Source organism: Gallinula chloropus (genome assembly GCF_964237585.1).
Source record: "Gallinula chloropus genome assembly, chromosome: 3".
NCBI classification, from domain to species: Eukaryota; Metazoa; Chordata; class Aves; order Gruiformes; family Rallidae; genus Gallinula; species Gallinula chloropus.
Window position 1 is genome coordinate 43,069,754 of NC_140087.1, and position 20,579 is coordinate 43,090,332.

At 40.7% G+C, this 20,579-nt stretch overlaps 1 protein-coding gene across 1 annotated transcript in view; it reads right to left on the reverse strand.

The window, feature by feature from the left end:
- Nucleotides 1-6,732: 6,732 nt before the first annotated feature.
- The window catches only part of NID1 (nidogen 1), a gene marked incomplete at its 5' end in the record, with an annotated part of 46,505 nt that continues 32,658 nt past the window's right edge, over nt 6,733-20,579 (reverse strand). The window contains 6 exons of the mRNA XM_084260990.1: nt 6,733-6,987; nt 8,520-8,632; nt 9,762-9,885; nt 11,249-11,406; nt 13,385-13,556; nt 18,956-19,082. Coding sequence (XP_084117116.1) covers nt 6,866-6,987; nt 8,520-8,632; nt 9,762-9,885; nt 11,249-11,406; nt 13,385-13,556; nt 18,956-19,082 — 816 coding nt within the window. The 3' untranslated portion in view covers nt 6,733-6,865. The remainder of the gene's footprint in view (nt 6,988-8,519; nt 8,633-9,761; nt 9,886-11,248; nt 11,407-13,384; nt 13,557-18,955; nt 19,083-20,579) is intronic.

The following is a 20,579-nucleotide window of genomic DNA, read 5'->3' on the forward strand; positions in this document are numbered from 1 at the left end:
CATAAACTTGTCACAGCACTAGAGAACAAAAAAATGAAGCTAGATGTTCTCGTTCCACTAGTAATAAAATACTGTATCAGAACAAATGTCTAATTTACAGAGGGTTTCAGACCCTAACGTCATTTCTCACAGGAAGCCAATCTAGCAGACAAATTAAGAAATGATCAAACAAATGAGTGCTGCTAACTTGTACTTGAAAAGTTTGGATTCCAGGGAACACCCAGTGAGGACTGAGCTTTCACAGGGAGCACATAAATCTGTGGCAACACCTCCCCTGAGAGAAACAATTTCCTCATCTCTGTCTTAATCAACAACTAACATTAAAAACATCTTTACTGGTGAAGTCCAGACTCTGAAGTTCACAGAATTAATCAGTAAAATCTACCAGATAAAGTACTGTAAGTCACAGACAGCTAGAGTAAAGCACATGAAGACCACAGCTGTCTATCACTGCTGAAATCTGTTCCTGCCATGACAGGGCATGGAAACATCTATTAAGAAGATAAACCATGCCAAATTTTTTTATTCACATTTTGTTCTGTTGATACAGAGGCTGTATCAGTCTTCATACTCTGTCTCATTAGCTGGGTGTAACACAGTACAGGATCTATTGGACAGGCCAGCATTTAGGCTGAAACAACTGTGAAGCAAAAACTGTGGGTTCTGCTGGTTAAGGCCAGATAAAATGGTCAGTGTGGCACATCAGCGTGACAGCTGAGTGACAAGGCATATAAGCATAGAAACTGATAGCAGTTTTTGAAGAAATGGGTGTCATGGCTGCACTGCCACTTGGGAGCCAAGAGCCTAGGAGGATATTCTGCTTGGAAAAGAATGAAATGAGCTGTGTGGATTGCCATTTCCCCATATGTGTATGTTTAGAAGGACAATAGGCCACTAAGATAAATGATTAATTACAGTGCTATCACTTGAAAATACATGAGATACATCTTCTCACAGGGTTAGTAACAGACAAGACAGCCTGTAATACAATGGAAGGGAAAAAATCTCAGGCTTACAAATCGACCCTAGAGGGATTCAAGCTGCTGGATAGGTTCAGCAGCCTGTGAGCAGACTAGTTGTTTGTCACTGTTAATTATCAAACAGGCTCCTGTGACACACTTCATGTACAGTTAGTGTGCACAGCAAGTCATAACTGGAGGATCTAGTGCTGGAAGAGATGGTGCAGGCAGGGATTAGAAATAATTTTGGGAGCACCAACTTGGAAGATCAGTTGTGCCATGAAATGCCAGCAGTGGTTCACCGGGGCATACGGGGCTGTCTCACGTCACGCTCAGCAGCACACCTTCCTCCCCTCTGGTAGGCAGACAGATGAATGGCACTATTACTCTCTCCTGGATCATCTGCTTACGTTTCTTATCTGTGTAAAGCAGGGAAGAGAAGTAGGAAGAACAAAACCTCATGCTCTTGGGTTTTGTTCTCGAACAGAATTAAATCTAGGATCTCATAGTTTATTCCACAATGCTGGGGAGGGGGGGAGAGGGGAAAGAGACCGCTGTGGTCAGTGGGATATTCTGGTTGTACTGGGAAGAGACTGGAAATGTTTCCAAAATCCATTATAACTCAGTAACTTCATATCTTAGACTCCCTCACCATACCTCCAGCAGCATACGACAGAACTAACCAAAGACCACAAAAGCACAGTACAACCACCATCAGACTAACTGCTCTCCCCACTCCCAAACTTCACATAGGTCTGCATCTACTGCCATAAAATCTTCCTCTTCAGTTCCCTTCCACCACATTTCCTCTTCCTTCATAACCGTCACCAATAGTTCCTGGGTAGATTTCCACTGTCATCCCCAGTGTCACTGTGTAAGGAACTGGGTCAGATCCAGAGCTCCCACTTGGCATGCCCCACCAGCATCTGTGCAGCAGACCATTTTCCTTCTCCAAGCAGAGACCAAAGTGTTGAGGGCACAGCCCCTCTGTGGTGCTTCCTGTGTGTTCCAGACACCCCTTTGTGTAGGGAACACTGCCTACCCACAGCCAGCAACACCACCACAAGCTGAATGAATGCTGGTGAGTACTTAGGACAAAGAAGCCAAAGACTTGAACTACACCATCCTGGTCCCTTGTGGGAATGGCAGTCTGTCCCCATTCATCTACTCTAGAATCCCTCTGGAAAAAAAAAAAAAAAAAAAAAAAAAAAAAAAAAGAAGAAAAAATAAAGAAGAAAAAAAGTGCATTGAGGTATTGCAGCCCTTTCTGCTTTGCCACAAAGCAGCAGAGAAGCCCACTCACTGCATTCCACTGGCTGCTGAGCCTTTTGTTAGTCAAGTAAAGCTCCAGAGTCATTGTACATCATGTACATATTTTAGGATGAAATACACTGACCTTTTACCTATTTTATTGACATGTTGTCTTAAAATTTGTAAGATAAAGGACAGATTTTAACTGGAGTAGAATTTAAACAAAGGAGGTGATTCAATCACTTAATGAACAAACTGCTGCCAGATCCCCATCTGGGGACTCAGATTCTGGAAGCAATATTGAGTTCTTACAGACAGGCCAAGCAGAGAGCTCATCACAACTGTACTCTCTACAGCCATATGTTTCATATCTGGTTTGGGTTTTTTTTTCCCAGCAAGATCTTCAAGCAATACACAACAAAATACTACACAAAAAACGGTTTGCATTTAGCCATAGGTTAAACTGATGCATTGTGACACTGCCATTGATGAGCCATTACCCTCTCATAATCATCTGTCATTCTTAATTATATGCCTGCAAATTAAAAATCTAATATGTTGTGACAAAACTGTGCAGCTGGAGAACTGCAGAGTAAGCAGTTTGCCAACTTGGAACAACACTGGACAGGTCTCTGGATTTCAGAAAGCCACACTGGTTTTCACTATGAGGGTTCTTTACAGGTTAAAAAGTCAGTGAAGCTGGGGTTTTCAAACACCCTTCAGGTGGAAAGGTGGCTGAGCCACCCCTTCCAATCATGAGAAAGCCAGAGTACTTTCAGGAGATTTAACTTCTTTTGCAACTTATTACATCATTGATAAACATCACCAATGGTTTTACTAAGTATTTTTGTGTGTGCTAGAAGCTCTGAATGAAAGCATTTAAGAAAACATTTAGAGTGGATATTAGGACATTTTTTTTTTCACCAAAGTGGTTGTCAAGCATTGGAACAGGCTGCCCAGGGAAGTGTTTGAATCACCATCCCTAGAGATATTTAGAAGATGTGCAGATGTGGTTTAGTGGTGGACTGGGTAGTTCTAGGTTAATGGTTGGACTCGGTGCTACTAAAAGTTTTTTCCATGCTAAACGATTCTACTATATTCTGTTCAAATTACCCCTGGAATAAGTTTTAGGATTACTTTGTAACAGAATAACCATTGAAGCAATTGTTTTCCTTTCCTGGAAAACCTGGTAATCTACTACTTTTTGTAGCAAAAAGGTAGTTACACTGAATCTTTTCTTCAAGCAGAGACTGACACGTTTACCAGTCCTATACTATTATAAAAATAAAAGTTTACTGTTAATACTGAAAAAGCACATGTGCCATTTTCCATTACCTTTTTAAACCCAGAATGTAAAAATATATCTGAAACTGACTTTCTCCTGAGCAATAAAGTCAGACACTAATAAGCAACAGGCAGGAACAGCATAGGGTAGATGAATTTGACCCAGGTCAGCATGAGAAAACCCTGTGTTATAAAAAGATGACATTGACACTGCAGGGATAGAAGGAGGAAACAGAAAAATCACATTTTTCTCATTCAAAATATTTGTGAACATTTAACTGAAAAAATATGATAGGCACTGGACAGAGATCCCAGAATGGCTAATGCCAAATCTCAAAAGTATGAGATGGCTCCAAGACCATAATTAAAATAAGGAACTCATCACCACAGATCATTTTAGAGGCCAAAGATTTAGCAAGATTCAATGAGAAAGCAAACATGTAGGAATAAAGAACTCCAAGTGTCAGGACCCAGAGCACGCTCCAACCACCAGCAGCTTAGCTGGATGTTCAAGGCCAGCTGGTTGACACAAAGTATGAAGGAAACTTGAAGGAATTCCAGCAGAGGCTCATCCTCAAATGTTCTGTTGAGTCGCCTCTGTGGTGGCAACCCTCTTTCCCTTCAAGGCTGCTTCAAAGCTGAGGCTCTCATGCTAGTCCTTGCCTAAGCCGTACCACAGCCTTGCACGCCGTTGGTCCAGGTCACTGTGTCCAGAACTGATTGTGATCCTGACTCAGTTTCTCAACCCTACTTAGGACCTACCCTGTCACTAATACCAGATACCAGAGTTAACAGAGCCGCTCAGTCGACAGTAAAAGTGTTTCTCTCTTTGCCCTACAGACACATTAACACCAGAAGTTCTGCTGAGGTGTATTTTCCTTGACATCTTTGGCATTGCTCATGGCTTAGCACAGAACTGGCTGACTGGGGTCCAGTAAATTAGTAACTGTCATAATGCACAAGGAGGAATATTGTGTGGGTCCAAATACAAAGCAGGCAATCATCAATTTTAAGGGATCAAAATAAAAGAAAACTACAGAGTAAAAAAGAAACTAAAGGCTAAATTCCTTCTGATTCTGTGTGTGGTATTGCTTGGATCAATGCCAATCTTCTCCTGTAACTTCACACACCACCCTTTAGATCCTAGTACCTCTCCTTGCTGCCCCACTGTCCAACTTTCCAATGGCTTACTTGACAGACACACTGTTCTCCAGCTGTCCAGCCACACAGTACTACAGAGTCTTCTTCCATCCCCCCCGAGGCATTGACATGCTGTAGCATCACCACCTTCAACAAGCTACCCTTCACTCCGCTTGCTCTTTGTCCTGTGTGCTGTGGCACCAGCCAGCAAAGAACCCTTCACCTAGAAACTTGGCACCAGGGCATATTCAAGCAGAGAGGTAAACTCTGTCCCCCACTTAACCTACCCCTTGCCCTTTTTTCCACTAATGTAGAAGTCTGAAGCATGCCAAGTAAGCATCACCCAGTTATACCACAGTTAAACAAGAGCTAACAAGTAGTAAAATCTCCATGTCAAAATTCTTTAAGTGCTCTCACTTTTTTTTTTTTTAAATAAAAGTATCCTACTGGTTTCAAAATCCAAAACCTCCAACTGCAGTTTCTTCCCCATAGAGCTGCATCTGAGAAGTATCATCACTGGATATGAAAGTTAGCAAAAACCTAGAACTCAAGAGGAAAAGAGATTGGAGACACCACATACCACTTCCTGCAGGTATGACCTTTTTTATAGAAAATAAAACCCAAAAGATTTTATTGATGGTACTGTAGATACCTGTACAGAGTGTAAACTTTAATATTTCACCAGATACATGAATAATTCTGGAGAAAGAGTTATCAAGCACCTTCATTTCAACATATTTTTGTATTTACAGTAAGACATACCTGATTAAGTGTATCAATAAAATGAATTCAAAGTTATAAAAAAAAAATCTTTAAAACGTTTATATGGTTTGTTATTTTATGATAAATATACAATTAAAGAGGAAGATGTCACACAGTTAAGACTCAGAATTGGCTCTGTTAAGACTGTTTCCGTAGCGTCTGAAGAGGGAGAGAGGGAATGGAGATGTTAGCTTACTGCTCTGATCATGACATTGTGAAATGAGTTCTGGCAGAAGGCTCACAAGCCCTGGTTTGCTCTCCTGCTGCAGGCTGGCTTGCGAGTAAAGCTTCCTTCCCAACACCCAGCATGGGAGCCAAACTTCACTCCCAGTTTTGTCCCGCTGATTTGACCTAAGAATGTGTGTTTTGGTTTTCCCTCCCCACTCCAAATGTACTGCCTTGATTTTCAGCCCACCTTTCTGCTGTGACTGAACACTGGCACACAAACAGGGCATTGCTCTTTTTCTTTTAAGCACCAATACACAGATGACCTTTCTGGAAACTAGATTTTTAACTGCCATGGTTTCTCATGGTCTAAGAAAAGGCACGGCATATTTTGCTAAAGACAGATGGCTAGGACAGGACTCAGAGACCACTTTCAGGCTTCCAGAATCAAATACAGAAATATTAATTTAAAAGCTCTCAGACTATCCATTCTTTGACAAACTATCAGTAATTGAGATCTATACCTAAAGTGTGTTCGGTGGCTTTTAGAAAACTACTCAAGAATCCACCTTGGATAGAAGAAAAATAAATCTCTTGGAATCCAACAAAAACTTCAAACACATCCCCTAAGCAGTGCTGATGAGCTGTAAAGAATCACATGCTGTGGGAAAGATCACACAAGCCACAGTGAGACCTACCCCCACAGCACATAGATAAAGTGTTTCCTTAATACAAGAGTTAAGAGCTGAGATTCAAGTTTTGGAAGTGGAAGGACTGGTAGTGGGAAGGAATGCAGCTAGGCATTAAATCTGTGATATTACTGGGTGTTGCCACCCACATCTATTAATCCTTGGGACCTCCTTGTTGATTCTCAGCTAGAGACATGGCTAGCTGCAAATATGATGAGCTAAGTAAGCCACTACATAGATAACTGCTGCACACTCCAAGGCACAACACAGTCTCAGGATCTGAGCTATGCCATCCTCTTTGTTCAGGATTTGTTATTTTAATTTTGCCAAGAGACACTTTTTCCTAGCCCAGCACAGGTGCAACTAAGGCCTCCACATTTACTTTTAAAGGCAAGGAGATAACACTTGAAGGAATAAGATGTGGTTGGACCCAATCTGGGCAGCTCTGTCTTGCCTAACTGCTTCTGTGTGTGTGTGTGTATGTCTGCATATGCACATGTGGCTTGCTGTCAAGCAGCTTGGAGCACTTATCTTTAGGGCCTGATTGTACTGATAGGAGTGAATTGTTTGCAGCACATTTCCAGGTGTCTCCTGCCCTAAAGATTATTTCAACACTCAGTTTCTTTCTATACAATCCACTCCAACTGTGTTGTCAGGGCAGCGGCAGGAACGACCTCCTGGGGTAGCCAGGCAGAGGTGAGTACAGCCACCGTTATTCACTGTACAGTAGTTGTGTCCTGGAAAAGAATGGAGAAGCAACATGATAAAACACCCAAAAAGCAAACCCACAATAAAATCCAAACCACATACACATAAAAGTAGCGCAGATTTCATTACTACATTAGAGAAATGAGCCATAATGAGATTAAGAGTGACACAAAGCCGTGCTTTGGGTAGAGGAGTCATCCTATCCCTTCTGTCAGCTTCTGATATTCACCTCAAACAAAGAGCAAGGTATTGTTGCAGGAGAGGCAACACAAAAACAACCTGGGCTGTTTCTGAAATGCCTGTCATAAATTGGCCAAGCGGTCACAGACATTAGAATGAAGAGACAACGAGTGAGGAAATAACACAGAGAGTGCAACATGTGGGGACTAAGCACAAAATGCTACAGAACGTCACCCCTGCATCACCCATTCCAAAAACATAGAGGAATGACCTACACAAACAAAAAAATTAGGTGGGTGAGGAGGAGTGCATTGATGTTGGAGCCTAAAATGAAGAAGACAACAGTGCCAGAAGTAGTAGATCTGAGGGGAAAGGCATCTGTCCCAGAAAAAGACAAGCTACTTGAAACAGACATAAGATGACAAAGAAATTATGCCAAGCTTCTGAGTATTAGAAAACACAAGCATTTACTTAGAGCACACAATGTTGTTCTGATTTTATACTGCCTACCAAACTGGAGCTGTTAATTGAAGACTAATAACAATGTAACTGATTCTGTAATTATGACATTTATATGTGTTTTTGAGCTGTGAACCAAGCCTTCAATTAAATTACACTCTTGTTTTTACTATATAGATTGAATAATTTGAAAGGAAATTTTCTTAAGGAGTTTATGGGCCTAAAGTAAAAACAGCACAAGTCTTATAATTCCAGCCATTTTGTTATAGTAAAAAAAGTGAACTCTTCTTCCAAAAACTGCAATTTGCTAAGAACAACATAGCTCAGTGACATTGCTTCCCAAAGAAGAAATTGTTATTCCAAGGGTATCAACTTCCTCTCTTCTAAGCTTCACAAGGGGCTTTTCAATAACATATCTGAAGACCTTAACACTCAATGGAGCAGAAAGACCAGACCAGCCACTCTACCACCTGCTGTTTTCTGAACATTCCCTTTTTAAAAACACTGGATCTCATTAAGGACATCTGGAAGACCATGATATTTCTGGAGTTATTTCTTAAGTAAATAAGGCCCTAGCCATCAATACAGCATTCAATTTAGATTATGACAACATAGCAGCTTTTGCTGTGTCAGATCTTAATTTTGATCACACACTTGTTCTTTCACAAAAATGACAGAGCATGTCCTTTCTTCCCTCCCTATTCTGGCTTCATATGGAAACCACAACAACTGCTTTGATTAAAAAACAAAAAAAAAAGATTTGGTAGCTTTTAATTTCTTAGTAAGCAGAAATCTAAGCACTAACCTGTTCTTCACTAACTACCTGTATCAGTTGGCAGCCTGTCAATGGGAGCTGCTACTACATTTGTTTATACACAGAGGTGTTGCACAGCTGTAAAAGCTTCAGAATCATCTGGATTACCTCCTGGGCACTGAGCAAAGGCTGTAGTGATTCCATAGAGACGGGAGCGCTTGTGAGGCTGGAAGTTATCCTTTTCCATTGCAATTGTGCGATCCACTGCTACAACAGCATCCCTGCCATGCACAAAAGAGGATACACAGAAGTGAGAGGAAGGTAGAAGTACAGGTGAAAAAAACCCAAATAAACAAAAAAGAAAAAAAAAATCCGCAGTTGCTTCTTTTTTACAATTAGGAAGCAATGACAGAAGCAAAAGCCTCCAAGACCTCATCTTTTTTAGACAACTTCTTTACTCTAGGCAGCTAAGAAATTCACCAGGGAGCCTCCTTACTAATTTTGTAGGTACATCCAACACAGGACCCATGTCCCTCTACAGGAACACATCTGTTAGCAGTGTTGAGACACTCTCTGTATTCTGCCCCTCTGCCATTGCCTGTGATGTAGCTGTTAAGCATAATGACTATGGACAACGTTGTATTTCAGCTCGAGTCTGATATCCGAAAGGAACACAGGTAGTCATAAGCAACCTTTTCTTCCCAAAAATAAGAGGGCATTCAAGGAACAGGCCTGTAACACACTGCTTGTCACTTGTACAAGCCTATTCTAAAGTAGCGTTGACCAGCTAATAGGGTCTAGCTTGGAAATCCTTACAGACATTAACAGCTTTTCCTGGTGCAATGCATGGAGTCATTTGTGTCAGAGTTTGCAAACAAAGTCCACACAGCCATTTATGTTATGGGAAAACAAATTTTAAAAAATGGATGGACTGGATTTTTTTCTGGAAAATATAGTAAACTCTACAGTCTTGATCATATGTTAATGTTTTAGATCATTTGCAACAATCAAGTGTCCTCAAGACAGTAATTTTTTTTTTCCTGTTTCTGGTTGAACATTCAGATAATAAAAGGCATGGAAAGCCACAAGTGATTAATTTCTGCCCTCACAACACAGCAAGTACAGCCATATACTCCCACTCCTTTCTCAAAAATGCTCAGTGCTAAAAGCATTTTCTTAGAGGACAAATCACAATGCTGAAAATGAAAACTCAGTAAACTAGCAACTTCAATAGGTCAGCTGTACAGATCAGATCCACTCCACCCTGCATCAGCTATTGCCAGGAAAGCAAAAAAACCCCAAACCACCAGGAATGTGTGAGAGGTCAGACATGAGAAATGCAGTATAATTCAGTTTCTACCAGGGAGAATAGATTAAAGCACTCCATAATTTCTTCAGTAGCTAACATACCTTCTCCAGTCTGTGTAGTATAAGTTCTTCCCATAGCTTGTAACACTAAAAGGATACTGAATTCCTTCAACAACCTTTCGTCGACCAAGCTGATTAGGGTTCATGCATTCCAGCCTCTTGGTACCTGGGTGTAGTGAAACAATTAAGCCTTTGAACCACAGCAAGAGAAGTCATGAGGGATGAAGGACAAGCATAAGCACGAACAGAGTAAAACTCCCTGGAAGCCTTTCAGCATGCTACTTAGCCAAAGCTGTCCCCACACCACATCTCTGTGTGTGCCAAAGATTGGATGGAAAAGTACCTTGATGCCAGTGCTAATCAGCACACCACCTAACTTACAGGAACACAAATGTCCAGTGCAGCTGTGGTAATCTCTCACAAGCTGTGGTTCCTACTACAGATACCAGCATCCTCAGGCTGGTGTGGAAGCTGACAGAAGGTCTCCTTTATTTCAGAGAATTACTTCAACTGCTGATCAGTTCCACCTTCTCTGGAAGCCATTTTTGCAGAGTTCAGTTGGTCAGCATGTTCCCTAAATGCTTTTTGGGTTGGGCCATGAAGGCAAGAATACAGGAAGAACATATAACTTGTAGATGCAAATAGGGTGTAAAAAGGTAGAGCTGTAAAGTCGCTACACACATTGGGAACACTACTCACGAATGTAAACATCTGTACATCTCTCTTAAGTAGTGGGTTTCAAAATTGGGGAAAAAGAAAAAGAGACAAATCTGAAAACAAGATAGGAATAAAGAAAAGGAAAAGAAAAATAGCACAAGGAAATATATTGGAACGTTAGAGAAAGTGTCTTACAGTGAAAGAGAGTTTGATCCTTTTAGTTTATCAAAAACTTGAAAGGTGACTTGAAGTGTAAAAGCATCTCTACAGGAGGAGGTGGCTGGCAGAGTCTACCGTATGAACGACAGCAAGATAAAAAAAAAAATCAAATAAGAATTAAAAGCAGGGGTTTTTTTAATGGTAAGACACCAGCACAAAACCAACAACAGGTTGGTGGCAGAAGCTTCATCTCTTCATCTTTGAACTTAGTGTTAATTACTTTTTCAACACTTGCCTGACTTTGCCTAAGGTTACAGGCCTTAGAAGAACAATGCCAGGATGATATTGTGTAGGGCCAGATTACATGAATCAGTGTTTTTTTCTTGGTCTGAAACTTGTAGTTTTTTCTACAAAGGCCTAAGCACTACCTAAAGAGACAGCCACATACAAAGACACACAGATATAACCCTGTTGCATTCCTTGAAAGTTTTGTGATCAGAACTGAAACCTTTCAGCTTCCACACAGTCTCATGTGAATGTTACAGTGGTAATAACACTGAATAAGTTGAGAGATTTATTACAACCAGAAAGAAAGTCATGAAGTCTAAGACACAGCCTAAAGAGCTATAAACCTGAATTGTCTGTGCATAATTTCAGGGCTGGACATACTTATTCTGCTACTATTAGGAAGAAAGATTTTATCACCTCTTTACCTGCATCTACCCAACACAGCATTGAGGAATAAGGATCAAATGTCAGCCCATTCGGTAACCCAAGATCATCTTTAACAAGAATTCTTCTGTTTGTGCCATCCATGTATGAGGTTTCAATTTTAGGAGCTTCTCTGTTCCAGTCAGTCCAGTACAAGTTTCTTAAAAGGAAGAAAAAGGCAAGAATTAAGACAGTGACTGATCTCAAAAGATTTTGTAATTAAGGAAAATGCTAAGGACACAGAAGTAACATGCACAACCCCAAATCATTTAAATAAATAGCAAGGACAACATTGCATTTTGATACAGAAGTAATAAAAGTATAGTAAATATGTACTAAATGTTGTACTTCCATTAAAAAAACAACCAACAAACAAACAAACCCCCACAAAGTACACACACATGAGAAGAAACGCTTTCTCTACATTGTTTAGTTTATGTGCAAGATGCCAGGCAAGACCACCTCTGTTTCAACAGTTCTGAGGACCACTAAAAGTGTATGTCAACAGCTCTTCTCCTCAATGCCCATCATGTCAGCTCATGTTTCACAGCAGGAGCGTTTGGCATACATTTGTGGGATTCAGTAAAACCTACATTTTTCTTTTCAGTGCAGCAAGCAAACAACACACAATGGAATCAGAGCAGTTTACGGCTGGGGGAGAACCCCAGAGAAGGCCATTAATTCACTAATACTTTACATTTGCTAGTGGTGTTTTTTTTATTGGATGTACTTGCTGTGGCTGAGAATTTAGATGGCCCCTCACTGCAGGCACCTTTGTTGTTTACTCCTTAATACACAAGGAGACAGAAGTCAGTGTGCTTGATCTGAACCCAGAGTCCTACTCCATCAGCAGGGTTCTGCACAGAAGAGGTGTCTTCTTGGACTGACTCCACTTGTGGCCCCCCCTCCACTTCTCTCACACCACCACATGCATTTATTTTTCTGTATTATGCTGTCACTTATACATCCACAGATGATTTCACCTCACTATTATGTGACTAATATGTAAAAGTATATTTTAAGTTAAAGGAGACAAATCAATCCCATTATTCATTCATTGAATCTTGTGTCAGTCAAATTTTCAAGCATTCTTTTCTCACATTCCTTTCATGCTTTCCTTTCCCACATTCTATTTTTTTATGCATTCTTTTCTTACTACAAACCTTGTTTGCAAACATCTGGAATGAGGATGCACTTTCCAAAACACTCTCCCTGAGCAATGAATTCTCACCTAAGAGCATGCCAAATGCCTATGATATCAATTAAGCAATCATTTTGTAGAGCTTCCCAACAATTCAAGACTGAAAATAAAGTGCCTTTGTTTCTGTGCTTCTAAGCTGTTTGACCAAAATGTCTCTTCTCAGCAGTGGCCACACTACAAAAAGTTGCACCAGGATGATAGCTGGCAAGTTCAGACATTAATGAACAGATGTGCAGTACCACCACAGACTCTGCAGTAGCTTTAATTTTCCCTGTATTTCTTCCAATATTCAGAGAGAAAAAAAGCTCAATGAATCTATAAAGTTCCATTTTTACAGGCTGGAACCATAACTTGAAAACATTCACACTTTCCTACTGACACTCTGCTTGGCTAGTTATCTGACTGCAGCTTACAGGCTTGTTTTTTAAAGTACATAGTTATCTGCATTTTCAAATAGAAGCCTAATAGGACCTTCTCAGGCAAATGAATGACAGAATTGAAAATAACAACAGAAGAGACACCACAGGAGTTTCCAAAGAAGGTGCATTGCACAGGAATAAGGGCTGTCATGATGGAAATGAAAATATAAGATTATTTATTCTAGTATTTTAGACCAGTAACACTGAAAAAAAAATTAGGTAAGGGCAAAGCTTGTCATCCTGCAAACAATGTAGTGAAAGCATGGTACAAAAATATTTGACAAATACCTCAACAAAATATCTATTTTAGAAGCTTTAGAAGTTTTCTTTCCAGTGTACCACTTAGACACAGGGCATGAGTAGATTGTCCAATACCTGTTTGCTAGTTGTTTTAGCACAAGGCAGTCCTATTTTAGTCTGGTTTAAGCTGTGTCTAGACAATGAGTATATGCTCATGTTTAAATAAATAAATAAAATCGATCATGCTTTGCATATATCTCTTCACAACCTATCCATACCCTCTCATTGGATCTGCAACAATTGCCCTGGGGTTCACCAGGCCAGTGTCAAAAAGGATGCGGCGCTGGCGCCCATCCAGCCTGGCCACCTCTATGCGATCCAGTTGAGAGTCAGTCCAGAAGATGTTGCGACCTAGGTGATCTACAGCTATGCCTTCAGGGCTTCCCAAGTCTGCAGAAGAACAGAAAAAAAAACATGCCTAGGCATTACATATACTCTCAACACACAACGTCAGCCTCATAAGCATAACTCTTAACTGAGATAAGTTTTCTTCAGTTTTCTGGCTGAGGTCCAACAAAAGCTGGTTCATGTCAGTTGGAAGAGGAGAGCACATTTTGCCTTCTGAGGTTTAAATATGCAGAACTTTCATAAATACATAGAATGACAAATTCCATGAGGAACCAACTTATCATGGGCATAAGCCTACCTTGGGGAGCAGTCACAGAAAAAGCATTGATAGCAGAGAAATAAACAGCAGAGGTGATCAGAATCTTATACTTCCCTCCTGTCCTGGTTTCAGCTGAGATAGAGTTAATTTTCTTCAGAGTAGCTGAAGGGGGGCTGTGTTTGGATTTGTGTGGAAAACAGTGTTGATAACACAGGGATATTTTCCTTACTGCTGAGCACTGCTTACAAAGAGCCAAGGCCTTTGCTGCCTCTCATCCCACCCCACCCGTGACTAGGCTGGGGATGCACACAGAGTTGGGATGGGACACAGCTGGGACAGCTGACCCCAGTTGACCAAAGGGATATCCCATACCATATGACATCATGCTCAGCATATAAAGGGGTTAGGGAGAGAAGGACATGTGTTTGACGTTTGACTTTTGCCTTCCCAAGTAATCCTTACACGTGATGGAGCCCTGTTTTCCTAGGGATGGCTGAACTCCTGCCTACCCATGGGAGTGAGGGATGAATTCCTTGTCTTGCTTTGCTTGCATGTGTGACTTCTGTGTTACCTATTAAACTGTCCTTGTCTGAACCCACAAGTTTTCTTACTTTCATTCTTCCAATTCTCACCCTCATCCTGCCAGGGGGAGGAGCGAGCAAGTGGCTGTGTGAAGCTTAGCTGTCAGCTAAGGTTAAACCACACCACCTCCTTAGAAGGCTGCAATCTAGAATGGAATGTTTAATCCTTAATATTTCCCCTTCTTTGGTACTGGCATATGTGGCACCCCTCTGAAAACTAGATTTATGCTAAGCTTAGCCAATGCAACATTTAAAGATAAGGAGGCTCCAAAGCACTAGAGATAATGACAGGAGCGAAGTGAATTTAGATCCGGTTCTTTGTTTTTGCAGAGCAATCCTTTTTTGGAACACGTTTTAGTACTGTATGTGCACAATTTTTCTTGGAGAGTTAGTTGTTCCAAAAGCAACAGGAAATAGCAGATAATGACCTTACTGCTTTAGCATTAGTAATTTCTAACTCAGAGGAAGGATGCAGAATAAGTATATAGCTCTCCAAGGTTTACTTCACCCACCGTGAAAACTGCTCTATACTTTTCAAGGTTCACACATCCACTGTAAAAGAGCAGGCAGGCTGTGTGGGGTGTCATGAAGCCAAAGGTGGGTACAAATCAACTTTAGCCCAATTTCAGTTCCAGAAAGATTTGGAAAGAATTATGTGTGGTCACTCCCAAAGAGAGGTGAAGTGACCCTTCATACTAGCCAGCTGCTGAAAAAACACAAACCACCTTTCAAATGGAGATCCATACATCATGTGAATGTCCAAGACAGACAGAACATGGCCCTTTAACCTTTCTATTAATTCCCAAGTTTATTTACTGACAGCCTTTAAACAAACAATATGTGACCTGGAGAAGAGGCATTTGGCCCTGAACACACTGGACAGAGCTGTCTAAAATTCGTTACTGTGACTTTGCGATGAAGAACAGTTGCACAATGGGCTGAACAGCCTCTGCTCCCTCACCCGGGTGGATTACACTCGCCACACTTAACCTAGACTTGTTCACTTCTGAAGAGGCAGAAAAGAACAAATACAATGTATCTCACTGCTGCTGAGTCACAGCTCATACACAGGGAGGCTCCAAGCAAGTAAGCCTTAACCATCTAACTCCTCTCCACCCAAGGAGACCTGGGTATACTTTGTTACACTAACTTCACGTTATCACTTATATTTCTCCAACTGCCTCTGTGGAGCTAACCTGTTATCTCTAAGACACCACCTCACAAATACTTCAGACCCTCAGGTGTTCCTGTGTCTTCTCTTGCTAGTGGCAGGTGCTGCTGAGAGTGGCTTTAGTTTGAGGTGATGGTGGCAACAGTTCTCAGTCTGAGACCAGGAGATCACCAACCAAATGGCAGTGGAGGACCTCCCAGCCTCTTTTAGGAAAGAGAAGAAGGTAGCAGACAAAAGATCTGCTGCCACTGATTCTTCAGAGCCTGTGTTCTCTAACCAGTTTCCTTGCTTCAGCTACATAGCAGGAGATCTTAAAAAGTCTCAAGTAAATAAATGTCTTTCCTGTCTGGTTGACAATAAGCCAGAATAAACTATCCCCCCAGGGACTGCTAAGGGAGTGTGTAGGCTTCATGTATCACCAATCTTCCCAGAGGCACAAATGTGTTCCTGCTATACTGTCATAGAGTCACAGGGTCTGTCCCCAGGGACAGGCTTGTACAGACACATATGGCTGATGGGACTTAAGCATCTCCAATAAAAAGGAAGGCTCTTCTTCCTGATCTGCCTCCACAGCTGCAGAGCTCAGAAAGCCTCCACAGGCTATACAGCTGCAGGGATAGATGAGAACTGGATGGGGTTGCCACAGTAAAACATGTTTCTGCAAAGCAATCTGATCTGGATCACAAGAGCTTTGACAAAAAAAAAAAAAGCCAACCAACCAAAACCCCGTGCATTCCACAAAAAGACATGTGAACTGAAGAAAGCAGCTGCAGCTCAAAGGAGGAAAAAGTAAAAATCAAAACAAAACAAAGAATTCTCATGAGCCTTCTGAGAGGGAGGCATTTTCCTCCGTCCTGAAATTTTAAAGCTTCATTTTTGGCCAGCATAGAAGGTATCCATTCAAATACTGAATATTCAACCTTATTTTGTTCTGACTCCTCATTGAAGAGCCATTTAACATACAAAAAAAAAAGTATGTTAAGGCATTCACTTCCTAGGCAAACAAAACAACAGAAATCATGAGATGTCTTTATTATATATATAATGTTTTTAGTAGCAGTCAAAACCTATGAGGTTTCCATGTGGCATTGAAGCATCTTGAATTACTTAAAATAATAAAATATATTTGTGACAGTTTTTAACTACTTCTAAAGTATTTTAAAGGCTGTGTGATTTCTAATGTATGCAGACATGCTCTAATAGTGAAGGCCAATTCATATCCACACAAAATTTTTAGCAATAGTAATTTCCCCTCACTTTTTGAAGTGCATAATCTGAAAAAAAATCTTTAATAGTTAAGATTGGAAACCCTTTTCCCATAGGACTTGAGTTGTATAGGCACATGCTTGCACCACAGTCTAGAGTCCCTTTTACATTAAATATATGTTGGGATGAAGAACAAATCTGGCAAATAGCCATCAAGTTTCACAGAAACATCAAGCTTCATAGCTGCTGTAGTGGTTAGGTGTGGTTTCAAGCTCTCCCTTTTCCCTTCTCAGAACAACAGTAGGATCAAAGCAGCTCCCATATCTCCGCTGCCCTTAAGACCCTGAATGGAGTCCCAGCGAACTGGCTATTCTGAAGCACAAACCCCAGGTAGAGATACTTAACACATCCAAAGGAAACCAAACCAAACATAACAGAGAATTTAAAACTGGTTGGGTTTTTTGCTACAATAATTTCCTAAGTTTTTGATCCAAAGCAAGAACTACTCCAGTATCCTGACCTCACTGGTGTTCTACAATCCTGAGGACATGAGTATTCAAAAAGTGCATCCACCTACTTCTTTTGTTATGTTTTTGCGTTGGTTTTTTTTTTTTTTTTCAATGTCCCCACAATTACTTTGTTCTGCAAACTGGTCCTTCCCCTTAACCCTTTCCATTTAAAAAAGGTTTTAATATTTAAGGCACATGGGCTTCACTTTCATTAGAGGGATAAGTGTAACATGGACTGCAGGAAGCAGCAGAGGCTTGGAGGAAAGGGTATGAGAACAGGACAAACTGTAACAGCACTAACCCCACAATACTGTCTAGTCCAATTCTCAAATCCTTGAGGAACTCCAAGGCTGAGAACTGAACATGGTGGCTTTCCTTACTTTTATTTTACAACTTTAGTGTGAGACATGGAAAGTCACAGCTGAAGCTGTTTCTAACCACCTCCCAGCTGTTTGGTCCCCAAGCCCAAGAACAGAGAATAGGGGTTCTCTTCAACCTTCCTACCTCACCAGTCCTTCCTCAGCAGAGCTGACAGCGGAGAGGCAGAGAACTGGAGAGAGAAGGACTACATATAACCAAATCTCAGCTAGCCAGTGTATTATCTTCCTTTTCTTCCAGAACAAAAATCAGAGAAAACACACACAGATGATATTTCATGTGAATACATAAATGCAACTCCTTAGCTTGAGTTGCCATGGTGGCCAATACCCATTCAACAGCAAACTGACAACCCATTATCCCCTTTTCAGATCACAATTGCATTGCACAACAATGTTTATCCAAATGACACCAACTTGTAATGCTACAGTAGTTTGAGCTTAGCATACTTATGTGTTCTGCTCCTCACGGCCAGAGACATGAGGTGTTCTCAGGAAGGATGCTGGACCACCCTTTCTGATCAGTTTGGTTGACAAGACACGGCTATAAGAGTGATGGAACACAAAGGCTGCCAGGCTGGCCACTGCATAGTGCAGGAATCCTCAACACAGTAAAGTGAGGTCTTGAGTGCACTTTAAAAACCTGGGATGTCACGACATGGGGATTGCCCTGAGAGAACTAGTTCTGCCATTATAGTGGCAGCCCTAAGGTTGCCACCACAGTTGGACAGCAGTAAAGCCAACCTCAAGATTCCTCCCCACAAGTGTCAAAGCATCCAAAAGAGTGATTGGTTTTTGCAGGTTTTTTTGTTAGTGGGGTTTTTTTTTTCTTTGTTAAACAAAGCAAGGATATAAGCACAGACCTGGACTATAATTGGGTACAGAAACCCTCTAAACTTCTGTGTGATGAACTGAAATGCTGAAAACTGCAGCCATTAGTGCCTTGAGATATGCTTATAAACCTCCATGGCAGCTTGGTTCAATCTTTTAGACCCCTTAGCCTTCATTTAAAATGTCCCCAGTGATGTTCACGAGACACATACAGTATCCTGCAACTCTAAGTAAAGACAGAAATATTTCACTGACATGCTGTTTATTTAAAGAGAACCGAATCCTTGCCTATCTCAGCGGTGGAAAGGGAGTGAAGGGCTTCTGTATATGGAACACGTCTTTTATCATTTTATGTTATTCAGAATTTTCTGTTATTCTTTAATCAAATAACACCAACTTGTAATGCTACATACAGTTCAGGCAACACCTGAGAAGAACATACTACTAAATTCAAGTCTTTAATATGATTTCTATGGAGTAGTAAGAGGAAGAATTTTGTGCTGTTACCTGTTTTGATGATGGTTGTTGGCTCCCCACCATGAAGGCTAGCTCTGCTGATTGAAGGGCCACTGATGTCTGTCCAATAAACCATCTTGTCTGTGCAATCATAAGCAACTCCAATAACAACTTTGTCCTGTTGGTCAACAAGCAAATCACATCAGCTTGTGCTAAACAACAACTATTAGCCAGCAACAGTAGTTTATGGGTCTAAGTCTCAAGCCTGAAAAAAAAATAATCTTGAGGAAAAGTGGGAGATGCTGAGGATAGGCAAAGCAGCCAATTATCTTATTCCAAAGAAGCATTGTAAATATTAGTACTGAACAACTGGTCTCACTTCTAAAACGTCACTTGCACATCAATTTTAAAGGAAGTTCGTGTTGTTTTGCTGTGCTGTTCCTTATCTGCTTTATTCTCACATTCTTTCCCTTTGAGGAAAAACATTAACTTCTATCAAATCTGACTGGTGTTGTTTATATTCATCAACCCATGCATAATGACTGCATTTCAGCAGTGCTACCTATATAGCATCATTTGACTCAAAAACAGTTCTAGCAAAGTAAGTTTCTAAAATAAAAAGTGAGCTTAAATATTCCATAAATCATTCATCTGGAAAGAATATGCTCAAGAGTAAGTAACACACATAGACAATTTTCCAGGCAGCAGAAGACAGGACTAGAATTTGAGTTTAGAGATCAAACTCTTTCCTCCAGGCAAATAAAAGAGCCCTTCAGGATAAAACAGTAATTTCATATGGACCCCCAGGTCTATCACCTTTGCTGCTTTTGTAACTTGTAACATCTTAGAAAGATCGTCCAACACCCATGTATCAAACCAGATGTGCTTATTCAGTGTGCACTAATGCTGTAGCTTACAAAACAATCTGAACACCTCTGTGCAGCTAAATACTGTTACTCTGCAAATACACAACACTGAGACTGCCCAAGCGGAGACAACACTATTAGCAGATACTGAGAGTTTAATTTTAATCAAAAAAATTGATAAAGACTTGCATCTGGTCTCTTGGAAGCTCCTTCCTGATGATATTTCTGGTTAATTAAGTTCGATCAAAGAAATAATGAGACTGACAAGGATTCGGAATCACGTCTCTGTATCGGCCTAACTACCCCGTTTTGCAAACAGTATTTTATTTAGTTCTTATATTATTTTTAGCAACAATAGACTGAAAGCTTTATTTTGCCCTCACATCACGGCACATTTTGTAATATATGTTTTAGTCAGTATTTATTTGGTCTACTAACCATTCACAGTAATGTAAAAAAGAGGCCAGCATGCTACCTGGTTTGCTATCTATTATAAATACAGTGACACTGGAAGAAAACAGAAATTCCAGGCTTTGGGCATGCAGATGAGAGTGATGAAACTGGAAGTGAGAAGAATTGGCATGTATCACCTTTTCAAGGAAAAAGGGTTCTCAGGACAGTAGCAAGAAGTGTGGGAAAAAGATTTACCACCCACTGGGCCTGCACATGGGGAGAGAAGCAAAAAAGAAGCATCAAAAAAAAAAATCTCAATATATCTGTAGCCAAGAAGTGCAGAGGATTGACTGAAAACAGGAAGAGATTAAGACTTAAGGAAAAAAAATTGACTGAATAAGAGGGGGAAAAAAGGG